Source organism: Triticum aestivum, chromosome 5A (assembly GCF_018294505.1).
Source record: "Triticum aestivum cultivar Chinese Spring chromosome 5A, IWGSC CS RefSeq v2.1, whole genome shotgun sequence".
Taxonomy (NCBI): domain Eukaryota; kingdom Viridiplantae; phylum Streptophyta; class Magnoliopsida; order Poales; family Poaceae; genus Triticum; species Triticum aestivum.
The window spans coordinates 477,236,920-477,248,290 of NC_057806.1; the positions used below are offsets into that span (position 1 = coordinate 477,236,920).

An 11,371-nucleotide genomic window follows, 5' to 3' on the forward strand; every position below is an offset into this window, starting at 1 on the left:
GTCGGCTTCAGCTTTCTCGGCGGCGGCACGGTCGGCGTCGGTGGACATGGTGATGACGAAGGCGACGCGGACGTAGAGGAAGTAGACGATCGGAAGCGAGCAGTCGCGTAATCGTTGCCCAAAAACCTATTCGCCCCTCACCCCGTACAAGAACCAGAAGGGCGTGGTTTCGGAGACCTGCTCTCCCGTCGACCGTGTACGTGGCGGACGGGATGGAGTCACCGGCGGCAGCAGCAGTTAGTGACTGGCAAAAATAAGCGCGTAGGTGTGAGCTCGGCTCGGCTCAATCCCGCAACCCGCAGCGCGGCGCGCGGCGGAGGAGGAGTGCGCGAGGGCCTCTTCTCTTCTCAAGCTCCAATAGCATGTAGAAGAGAAACCCTTATAAACCACTCCAACTCTCCTTCCACTTCCGGGGTGGGACTAAACTTCCCACCACACCTAGTGCCATATAACCCACATGGGCCCTTAGAGATTTTTCAGAAATTGCAATATGGGCCTAGAGCCCATCTCAGATTTCAGCAGGGACAAGCATCCAGAAAAGAAACGAGAGAAAAATAATCGTAGCCTGGGGAAAAGCCCTTCATCCCTCAATCACAAAGAGAAATCCACAAGTTCTTGAGGTAGAGGAATTTGACAGGTAAGATTGGCGTATTGAGCACCTGCATAGATATGTCAAGGTTATGTCATGATTACTGCAATATGATTAATGCATGATGATCAAATCTATTGCTAGCCATCCTTTCAGAGTACTGACGGAAAAAAAAACTTGGGGTTTTTTACCTCCCCGGTCGATCCTAGGCTGAGGGTTTCATGATTTGGCATAATGGACGGAAGCTTGGCACGAGCATAATGAATGACGTTAGATTCGTAAAAATCCAGCATTTGGAGGTCCTTCACTTGCAATACATCTCCAACTGGAACTTTCTCTGGTTGGCTATCGATGCGAACAATCCAAAGATTTGGAGCTTCATTTTCTATCTTTTTTAGAGCTCCGCACTGCAGCACCACCAGGCAGTTGAGCCTGTGTAGCAGGCAAGGTATCTTCAGGTGAATGGCGTTACCGCATTTAGTGAGATTCAGCTCCTCCATAGAAAAATAATTAGAAAGTAGGCACCCTAACTCATCTCCTGTAATGTCCACCCTAAACAGATGCAGCCTTGTCAAGCGAGCAAGTCCGGCAACAGGGTGGAAGGCACAACTGGCGAGGTGAAGATGCCGAATCGAGTTTCCACTCCCGTTGGAAAAAACTGAGCAGGGGAAGTTGTAAGGCACCCATTCGTACCCGTTGTGAGGCCCGCATCTGTACTTTCTCCGGTGCTGTCATTTTAGACAAGAATAGAGTCAAACATTTCAAATTTTGACTACTAATATTTCCACAAATAGTTAGATTGAATATTTCAAAAATCATACTATCATATATGTGAACTTATCTCCAAAAATACCTCCACAATATCCAAATTATTTTGGATATAATAAACATAATGCAATGAAAATTGATGGTCAAAGTAGTAGTATTTAGGATGGCATTGATGTCCAGAACAATAGCTTTCAGAAGACCAGAGAAAGTAGTATACCATTGGCACTGAAAGTACGACTTCTTCAATACCCGGAGTAACGGCAATCTGAAGCCACCTGTTCAGATCACGAATGTTGAAACCAGAACCACAGTGATGAAGCTTGAATGTCTTCACACCAATGCCCGAGTGTTTTCTCAAAACGCGGTAAACTCTGTTTTCGAAAGTTCGTGCAAGTTCACGTTTTCGACGTGCATTTCCAGTCAGGCCGAGTGTTTCCCTTGTGAAGATGAGGTTGGGACAGCTTGTCCAGGAACTTAATAACGCGCGAGATACACAACCAGGTCGAGCAGCATCCCGCAGTGGCAGCAAGGAAAGTATATGATCCCATATGTCCTGCATGCACACGAACGGGAGAAAAGTTAACATTGGAATCGTGGAGGCGAGCCGATTCTTCAACTAGGGGAAATAGGACGATATGGAAGTTGACATGACACGCTAGGTGCTCAAACCTTTTTCCCCTTAGAGATTTTCTCGCAAAAACCTAGTTGCAGCAAAAACTTGAACAATCCAGTAATACTTGTGAATCCCAGTTCTAAAACTCTGAAAGTGCTTCTAAGCTAAGCTAGATCATTCAGCTATATGTACCAACCATGTGTGTTTCATAGGCGGACGCACCTTTGGAAGCTCTGGCACTGAATACCTCCTTCTTTTGGCAGCTTGACGAGCATCCTCTTCTTGTCGACCGTCGTCTTCCTCGGCTCCGTCCGGCGTGGCTGCTTGGTGCGCGAGCCTCAGCTCCTTCCGCCTCCACCAACCCTTCCCCGTTCTTCCAGAGCTCCCGCCCCGCCCAAACGCCTTTCGCCGCCTCGATCCTCGCGGCCTATCCCCTCGTGCTTGCGGCGTATTATCCTCTTCCTCCCTGCCGGATTTGCTCGATCCGGAGACCCAAGTCCGAAGGTGCGAATCTCCCGTTCCCTCTGGTGCTTAATTTTGATTGTTCATCAATGTTTTTTACCGCCTGAGAAATATAGATTGAATTGCGTGCCGTGGATTCTTCACCACTGGCAGGTTGATTGTTCATCAACCTGCATTTCGAGCAATGTATATATGTGCTGTGGACTTTTGGGTACATCAATTATACTGTGGCTAGTGGCTAGGTGACTTTGTGGTTGCCAATTGCTACCATAACGTCGTGCAGAAACACATCCGTGGTAGCACAGAGCTCGGTTTTCCGATGGCTGGCTGGCTGCTCGTGCTCGAAATGCTTATGATTTGGGAGGGGTATTCAGCTGTAGCGTATTATGGGACGTTCACACGGATAGCTTGAATTGTGTGTGCAGTTTCTTTAAGTGTGTGTGCTCAGTATGTTCAAACTAGTAGTTTGATACACTCAGATAGATAGGGACCTGTCTTCCTATTGTTCCGTCAGAGCTCAAAAATGGTGATAATTTGCCGATAGTTATGATGGTGTGTTCATTGTGCAATGGTAGGTGGTAGTGGCAGCTAAAGGTGCGGGAGCAGTAGATACTTTCCCAGAACATTGAACGATTCTAGGCTGATGTGGCGCAGCAACATTACAAAGAGTGGTACCACTAATCAGCTTGCCACCCAACAACTGATATTGACTAGCAGGAACTAATGTTCCATCCTTCAAAATGCATTGACATGCTCTGTTAATTCCTACATTGGCATGTAGGATCAAATGTTAGGAGGATATCATGAACAATTAAATCGCAACAGTTGCTAGGATCTGCTGCTGCTTCAGCTGGATCCTTCAAGCAGCAGCAGGCTGGCTCTTCTTCAACTTCTTCTTTTTTTGACGCGGCTTCTTCGACTTCTCAGCACAGAACTTCTTGGTGTCGGCACCCTTCACATTGAATTCCACCAGGAGCTCTTCAAACAGAACCTTCGTGTCAGCCTTGAAGGATGCGGTTCGTCGACCTGCACCTGCACATTTCTTTGGCTTCACTGCGTTGCTGTTGCTGGATCCTTCAGCATTTGCATTTTCCAGCTCCTTGCCCTCATCAGGAACTACGGACCCAACTTCGTTACCTTCCATGTAATATTTGCATGCATTCAGAATGGCATGGCCACGTTCACGAAAGTGGCCAGCAACAAGATCTTCAAAGTGCTGAAACAAGCAAAGCAACAGCCTGTCATAATCATGATCAACTGATAAAAGACTCGACGATTTGGGTTTTTTGAAACAGCCGACCATGCATTTGGTAGTTATCTGAGAAAAATTAAAAACCGGTAGTTTTTTGGAACCCTAGCCTGTAAAGTAGTAGTTTTATGCTATTTACTCTCTGGTATGGGAGCTATGCAATCTAAGCCTCTTAGTCCACTACACCCTACCAAAGATAACAATTAGTACCATATTACAACCAAATAAAGTGCCAGATCGTGGTTGTTGTTCTGTGCAACACTGGGAAAGCTAGATATGAAATCTAGAAACCTTTACCGATCCTAGCAAGATTTCACTGTTATGGCTCCAAAATGTATACTCGTGACTAGTATAAATGACTGTTATATCCAAAACGGTGTTAGTTCCCTTAGCTACCATAAAATTCTCATCCTTCTTACTTGGCGTGGAATTTTTTTTTGTGCGAGAATACTTGGCGTGGATTCAGGATAACACAAAAACAGAGTACAAGCTAATGTCCAGGAGGTGGAAGATCTTCTATCCCATATGAATCCGTCATGGTTCAAATGTGCTCAAGGTTCCCACAGTTAGTGATGTTTTCTCTAGAGAAAAGTCCACCATTCAACTGTGAACTCTGGTAGAAGTCAATTTTTGAACCTGAACTCAAACCATTTGATTCACATCCTCAAACTGTAGAGATGGATGATGCTACATGTGCACCACATCACTGCCATGTCGCAAGTTCTGTTTACTGATCCTTTTCTACCAAAACAATTTCTTCCATTTCGTGCAATTTTTTTTAGTATTTCTTTGTTCCTGGCTGTGATATGGCAGACATGTGGCGTCCATTTGTGAAACCACCCAAGGGCAACAATCGGATGGTTTGAACAATTTGATCTTGCAGTTAAAAGTTGAAAACGCGAACTTCTGGTACAGTTAGCATTGAAAGTTAGATCTGTTCTCTATCCTTCCCTTCTAACAACATCTACATGCACCAAGTTATATTTTGGACGGATCTTCGCAACCATGGGCCACTCGTGTCGGGAACTGCAAGAGCTTGGTAATTACTCCCTCCCTTCCAAATTAGTTGACTCTGATTTGTCTAGATACGGATATATCTAGACATGTTTTAGTGTTAGATACATCCGTATCTAGATAAGTCCAAGTCAACTAATTTGGAACGGAGGGAGTATGTAGTATGTTACCTGTGGAGGCCTACGGAGTGAGTACAACATTGTTCTACACGAGTGCTGAAATGCTGTATCATTATACTCCAAAGACCTCCTCGGTCCATTAGCATCGTTGACTTCGGTCTCGTATCCTGGCTCATTGAAGTATGGCTTTTCATTCAATACGAGACCTTGAATGGAGATCAGCACCTGTAGCATGGTTGAGTGAGCTGAGTTCCAATTCTCACAGCCGTTACCATGCCAGGTTCCCAGGAGGCTAAGGCAGACTGTTCCACAGTCATACAAATTTGGATTGAGCCGAAGTCCTCCAGAATGATAGTATACCACCTGCAAAGGCACCCGAACAGGTAATTAAATCAAATTATGAGAATACATCAAATAAGTTATTAGATGTCAGTACTTACTGGAGGAGTCGCTGGATAGCTAGCAGTGAATTGAGCATCAAAGAAGAAAAGGCCATCATGGTAGGGTGTTCCCTGAGGCCCAATGATCACAGCCCTGAGAAGGTCCATTCGATTTTCCGAAACACGAACATATATGGACGCTGCACACAGAATAATACTTCATGAAAATAGTACATCAATGTGCATTTCTAAACCGTAGTAATTTCAACAGAGGAGATTCAGCAGCCTTTCTAAAACTGTGTAGGTGAAAGTAAATAATAAAACGGTGAGTTTAAAATACACATAAAACCATTGACAATATAGCTTTCTTCAGCAAGACAACATATGCCCAAATTTGCACAAATTTTGAAGCAACACTGAGTAATGGAGAAATGGGTGGCTCAAATCAGATCCTGAGTGTGCTAGAAAATTTGCATCTTTCACTTGAGGAGAGCATTTAAACACATATTTAGAATTCCTATTGGAAATAGCCAACCTGGTAAATTGTTCTCCAGGAGTGATATCCTAAACTACATCCACAGGTCACAGTTAGCCAGCTTTTTAGAAAAGGAGGCATATAGTCGTCCAAGCAATTTGCGAAACAGAGTAGTCATTTTTTTCCAAGAGAGGCGAAACAGAGTATGCGTGGAACTTACATACCTTTGGAAGCTCCGGCACCGAATGTCTCGTCCTTTTGGCAGCTTGAGGATCACCTGAATCACCGTCTTGTTGGGAGCGGGAGCGGGGGCGCTTTCTTTTGGCCATACGACAATAAATTCGCACGGAACGGCCCATTCGCCATGGCCCGTCAAGAGCCCACCCACAGCCATCCGGCGAGAGTCCACCAATCCCCTCCGCCTCTGCCTGCCTGCCTCTGCGGAGCCTGAGCTTCTCCGGCTTCCCCTGCTACCCACGTCCCCGCCGCAGCCCCATCCTCGCATCTCTCCTGCCGCTGCCGGATTCGCTCGATCCGGAGACCCAAGCCTGAAGGTGCGAATCTCTCGGTCCCTCTGGTGTCTAATTTGGGCTGCCCCCAAACAATCTGTACAATACCTTCTATAGTGCACCGGAACTTGATAATACGAAGCCTAGATTGGCCATGGCCTCCGGGTCCGGTGCTGTGTGTCATCTTTTGAGTACTCAGGTGCAGTGTGTCTACTGGCCAGGTGACTTTATCTTCTGTCGATAACAGTTGCCATAACGATGGGCCTACAGGGATCCGTGGTAGCATAGAGCTCGGTTTTCTGGTAACTAGTTGGCTGCTCGTGCCTGAAATGTTCATGATTTTGGAGGGGAATTCCATTGTAGGATCATATTATGGGAAGTCTACAGGTTTAGCTTGTGTGCAGTTTCTTCATAGCCATATTCTAGCATGTTCGAACTAGTAATTTCATATATTCAGATAGACACCTTTCTTCCTGTTATTTTGCTGTCAAAGCTCAAAAAGAGTGATACTACTTTGGTAAAGGTCGATGTAGTCATCAGCCTCTATGCTCTCAATCTCCTGGCAGAGCAATTTCTCATAGCAAAATTGCAAAGTTGTACAATCTGTAGCTATTCTGGGACATGCGTTGGTCTCTCTTCTTAAAACGATGCTACTGTCACATGATGCATATCATGGTTCTCTGACCTTGGATCAACTTACTCTTACTCCGGTGTGTTGTATTACTTTTTATTTGAGCTGAACCAGTGCTCTTATGTTCCATTAATTCTTAGCTGGTCGTCCCAACATGATTTTCAGTTTATACTTGGCACCACTGGAAGCAGATGCTGCTGCGTTACACGCCTGCTATGTGTTTGCAACGCTGCACCTATACCATGTATTCTCAGCCTAGCCAGTTACAAGGAGGATTGTCACAGAGCATGGCCTTATGGAATCACTCTCGCTCACATGCAGTCAGTTATCACACAAAAATGGGTCTAGTTAGTCTTTCTCCTAAGAGCACAAAATCATCTCGTCTGCAAAATGGGACATGCTTTGCCTGCTTGGAGCAACAGTCTAAACGCGGATTATCACCAAGAGATCGTATCCTACATGCTAAGCTTGATATGACCTCACATCACAAGTTTTCTAGTATTAGCTACAAACCGAGAACGACGACAAGTTTAGCACAAAAAATAGGAGGTACAGGCGCTGGACTTTCCTTGAGTTTCGCAGTTTCTGGGATAGCAAATGCTGGCGGTCTGGTGGATAATGACATTGATTCCAAATCATCCTCTAGTTGTGCTCATGGGAAGAAAGTTTACACCGAGTATTCTGTCACCGGTGAGTGTGTGGAACATTTTATTTCTGTATACATTATGCCTATGTGCATGTAGTCACACGAGACCTGCAGGCATTCCTGGGGATGGTAGATGCTTGTTCCGTTCTGTGGCTCATGGTGAGTGCATTAGGTCAGGGAAACCCATACCTAATGAGAATCTTCAAAGAAAGCTCGCTGATGATTTAAGAACACTGGTATGTTTATAATGTATAAAGCCGAGGTCATACTTTTGATGAATATTGTTCTCAACACTGAATTTTTTTCTTGGTTAGTCGTTTCTGAAATTTGTATACAACTTTTCTATTGTTAGGTTGCTGATGAGTTTATCAGGAGACGGACAGAGACTGAACGGTTAGTTCCTTATACTGCTGTTGTTCTTTTTTCACAGCAATGTTGTGCTACACATGCTTACCCTTTGTTGTAACATAAAAAAACTGCAGGTTTATTGAGGGTGATTTCGATACATATGTCTCTCAGATTCGGAAGCCACATGTGTGGGGAGGAGAGCCAGAATTGCTCATGGCTTCTCACGTTCTTCAGTGAGTAATTGGACTATTTTTCTGTTGAGATAGGCATTTTAAAAGACGAGTAGTATTAGCCATGATCTCAGAATATTTACAAACTGTTTGCTATTTAGCTGAAGTATACATCACTGCATGATCCTAATAGAGCACTTGCAACAAGTTGTTTCACTTTTACCTTTGCAAGTCGGTAATACTGATGTAGCATAATACTGATTCTCATTGACCTTGTTTCTTCTTCTAATATTTGGTTTCTTGGTACATACACACCTCAAGGTGCTGCAATTGTGATTTTTCTGTCTTCACTCCATTATTATACAAAAAGATAACAAGGGGAAATGTTCCAATTGTCGCGCCGATGAGAATCTATTACTGTAGTCCAACAAAGATAGCTCTTTTGTAGGTTTAGTTTGAAAACTTTGCCCTTTGCAACATTGAGGTACAAAGGCAGTAAGAATACCATCGTTGTGTTTCAGGATGCCGATCACTGTTTATATGCGCGAAGAAGCAGCAGGTGGTTTGATAGCGATCGCGGAGTATGGCCAGGAGTACGGGAAAGAAGACCCGATCCGAGTCCTCTATCATGGCTGTGGCCATTATGAAGCGCTGCATATACCAGGAAACGCTGAGCCCAGGTCAAGACTGTAACATTTGGAGTTGGAGCTCAGAAACCAGATAGTTGTAGTAAGTTCTTGGCCTATATATACTTTCTCTGTTTCCCCAAATGCATTTTCTGTCAAAGTATAGTCAGCAGAATCATTGAGCTTCTTCCATTTACCTATGTGAATGATTTATCTTGTAGTATCATTTTTTTTAGAGAGAATGTACTCTCTGTCACTTGATCTTCTTGGCAGATAGCAGCGCTTGACAGTTGACAGATTCAGGTAGCCGAGTACCTGAGCGCTGCAAGAAAGTCCAGATCACGCCAGCCCAGCGGATCTCAACAACCCACGGCCGCTTCCTCCGCTGCATGTATCGCATGCAAACGTCCAGATTCAGATTTGTACTTGGCCAAATCTTGTCCATCTATTTCTCTCTTATTAACTTCCTTCTATAAAAACGCACGTACACAATCTGATCGATGAATCAGGCAGATAATTCTGGATCGGAGTAAATCTTTCCTCCCGGCCCGTCCACCACGTCCGCCATGAGCGACGCCTCCGCCGCCGGCCAGGGCGCCCTGGGCGCCTCCTCGTCCGGCGACGCTTCGTCGCCGGCGCCCTTAACCATCCACAACGTGGACATCCTCACCCACGTCCCCGCCAAGCTAGACTTCGACGCCGACAACTACGCCGAGTGGAGGGACGGCATGCTCTCCGCGCTCGCCGAGTTCGGCGCCGTCGACCACGTCGAGGAGGAGCAGGCCCACTCCCTGCACGACGGAGACGAGGAGTGGATGCGTGCCGACGTCACCATCGTCCTCTGGATCTACACCACCATCTCCGACGAGCTGCTGGACGAGGTCATGGCCGCCCACAGCACCGCCTTCGAGGTCTGGGCCCAGCTGCGCGGCTTCTTCGAGGACGAGGGCGCGTTCGACCCCGCCGAGGAGCTCCGCACCGCCGCGCAGGGGGACATGTCTGTCAACGCCTACGGCTGGCGCCTCAAGGCGCTGGCCCGGGCCGTCGCCGACGCCGGTGGTGAGCCCGTCTCCGACACTGCGCTGGCCCTGCAGCTGCTCCGCGGGGTTACCCCCAGGCTCCGAGTCATGGGCACCTCCTTGCTCGTCAATGACCGCTTCCCCAGTTTCATGGAGGCCTTATCGTGACTGGACCTTGAGGAGTATAGACGTGAACAGGGCGAGTTCTGAGGGCTCCGCCTGCCGCGGCGGTGACCATGGTGATCAAGTCCAAGGCGCGCGCTGACGTCTTCCTGTGACTCCCTTCTCGTGTACTAGAGTTGCTCCAGCCAACTAGCAGTATTCAGTGTCAAGTGGATCCATTTGCGCTTCAATGACTGAATTAGGGCTGAAAACGGAGCGGAAATGGATGAAAGTGGTAGCTGTCACATTTATTTTCATATTCTTTTCTAAAAGCGGAAACAAATACAGAAATTCCGGAAACAAATACGAAAATGAATACTATTGAAAACAAACAAATAGACCAGTGCAAATACAACACAGACACAAAGATGGAAGCTAGTGTTCATCGAAACTAATGGACAGTCGAGTCAGTTAATACACTCTATGATAATCCTATATACCTAAATAGTTGATCCTCCTATCTCAATTCTCTCAACACGCACACATATCACCTCATCATATATGCCACCTGATCGCCCTACTAACTGTTTCTCTTAACATGCATGAAGATTGCTATTTATATTCTCTCTCAACATGCACATGTCCCAACTTAAATCATTCTAATTATATTTCTCTCAACATGCATATGAAATACTACTTATATTCTATATATATTTACAACTATATAATAATCGTATAAAGTGTCGCAGGGGTGGAGATACAACGTGCCGTTGCTGGAGGGTTGAGGATGCTGGACCTCGACTCACGCTGGGCTTGGCTTTAGTTTGTGTCGGTGTCTTAGGTGCAGGAGTCTTTGTTCCTTTTGAGTACTGGTTCCCGTGTGCCTCTGGTCACTGCTTCATGTCTGCGTTCCGGATTTATGATGTTTGTGTCATCTTCACCTGGTTTGCTCCAGAGGGGAGATGGCTGGTACTTGTAGTTTGGTAGTTTTTGTTTTTCTTTTGAACTGGTGCCTGTAGCTGGATTATGCTTTGGTTTCCCTTAATGGAAATCAGAAGGGGGAGCCAGTCTTTTGCTAAAAAAACTATATAATAATCGAATACAATATATTATATCTATTTTAATTTGTATTTAAATTTGAGCAAAAAGTATTGCAATCAATCCCGGCAACAACGTATGGGGTATATCATCTAGTTAACATAGAAGTGATTACAGAGGTTCTAACTTTTGTCCATAGCATTTGGAGAAATATGAATTTGATGATTAGGTGAAATTATCACATCCAAGCTCATGCTTTCATAATGACATGGAAATATGCATTAGTGTGAAGCTCCATGAGAATCTAGCATCTCGGGGGCTTTGCTCATCTTGCAAGAAACGTATAAAGGTTCACATGCTTTTCCAGAAGAAACTTGTTTTCTATTTCGCTCTTGCTACTTCTAAGCATGTGTTGGGAGCTGGCACATACCACACATCACCGAACATCTACATTCTCGACTGCGTGATTGTGCGTCTGCCTGGAAGCATTCTCATCTAAGGTATGTGCAAGGACAAGCATTATATGTCTCTTGTTTAATTAGTCTCATATCTTTGGTTGCACTCCTAATCTCTGTGCCGCTGTGCGTCTATCGAATAAACTGATCTCTGTGTA

The 11,371-nt window shown here is 45.4% G+C and overlaps 2 protein-coding genes across 6 annotated transcripts; one reads left to right on the forward strand and one right to left on the reverse strand.

Annotated features, from left to right (window-relative positions):
* Positions 1 to 521: 521 nt before the first annotated feature.
* LOC123101422 (uncharacterized) lies at positions 522 to 2,245 on the reverse strand. Its single transcript, XM_044522882.1, has 5 exons — positions 2,193 to 2,245; positions 1,851 to 1,910; positions 1,575 to 1,632; positions 781 to 1,317; positions 522 to 659 (listed from the first exon to the last, which is right to left on the reverse strand). The coding sequence occupies exons 1-5, from the start codon at positions 2,243 to 2,245 to the stop codon at positions 588 to 590; spliced, it is 780 nt and encodes a 259-aa protein (XP_044378817.1). The 3' UTR covers positions 522 to 587.
* A 3,742-nt stretch (positions 2,246 to 5,987) lies between these two features.
* Positions 5,988 to 10,838, forward strand: LOC123104161 (OVARIAN TUMOR DOMAIN-containing deubiquitinating enzyme 4). Of its 5 annotated transcripts, none has more exons than XM_044525919.1 (7): positions 5,988 to 6,223; positions 6,975 to 7,499; positions 7,570 to 7,691; positions 7,808 to 7,848; positions 7,938 to 8,036; positions 8,495 to 8,702; positions 10,462 to 10,838. In XM_044525919.1, the coding sequence occupies exons 2-6, from the start codon at positions 7,001 to 7,003 to the stop codon at positions 8,664 to 8,666; spliced, it is 933 nt and encodes a 310-aa protein (XP_044381854.1). In that variant the 5' UTR covers positions 5,988 to 6,223; positions 6,975 to 7,000; the 3' UTR covers positions 8,667 to 8,702; positions 10,462 to 10,838. The 5 variants fall into 5 exon arrangements, with proteins under 5 accessions (XP_044381854.1, XP_044381852.1, XP_044381856.1 ...); XM_044525917.1 differs by having other exon boundaries at positions 10,470 to 10,838; XM_044525921.1 differs by lacking the exon at positions 10,462 to 10,838 and adding an exon at positions 8,903 to 9,141.
* The last annotated feature ends 533 nt before the right edge of the window (positions 10,839 to 11,371 follow it).

Excerpts from the sequence above, each read along its gene's own strand:
- LOC123104161 (XM_044525919.1), top strand. The coding sequence starts at position 7,001 with ATGCTGCTGCGTTACACGCCTGCTATGTGTTTGCAACGCTGCACCTAT. Across the intron at positions 7,692-7,807 it reads CTGATGATTTAAGAACACTG|GTTGCTGATGAGTTTATCAG; the intron begins GTATGTTTATAA and ends TTCTATTGTTAG. Across the intron at positions 7,849-7,937 it reads AGACGGACAGAGACTGAACG|GTTTATTGAGGGTGATTTCG; the intron begins GTTAGTTCCTTA and ends AAAAAACTGCAG.
- LOC123101422 (XM_044522882.1), bottom strand. The coding sequence starts at position 2,245 with ATGCTCGTCAAGCTGCCAAAAGAAGGAGGTATTCAGTGCCAGAGCTTC. Across the intron at positions 1,911-2,192 it reads CAGTGCCAGAGCTTCCAAAG|GACATATGGGATCATATACT; the intron begins GTGCGTCCGCCT and ends GTGTGCATGCAG. Across the intron at positions 660-780 it reads GCCTAGGATCGACCGGGGAG|GTGCTCAATACGCCAATCTT; the intron begins GTAAAAAACCCC and ends ATATCTATGCAG.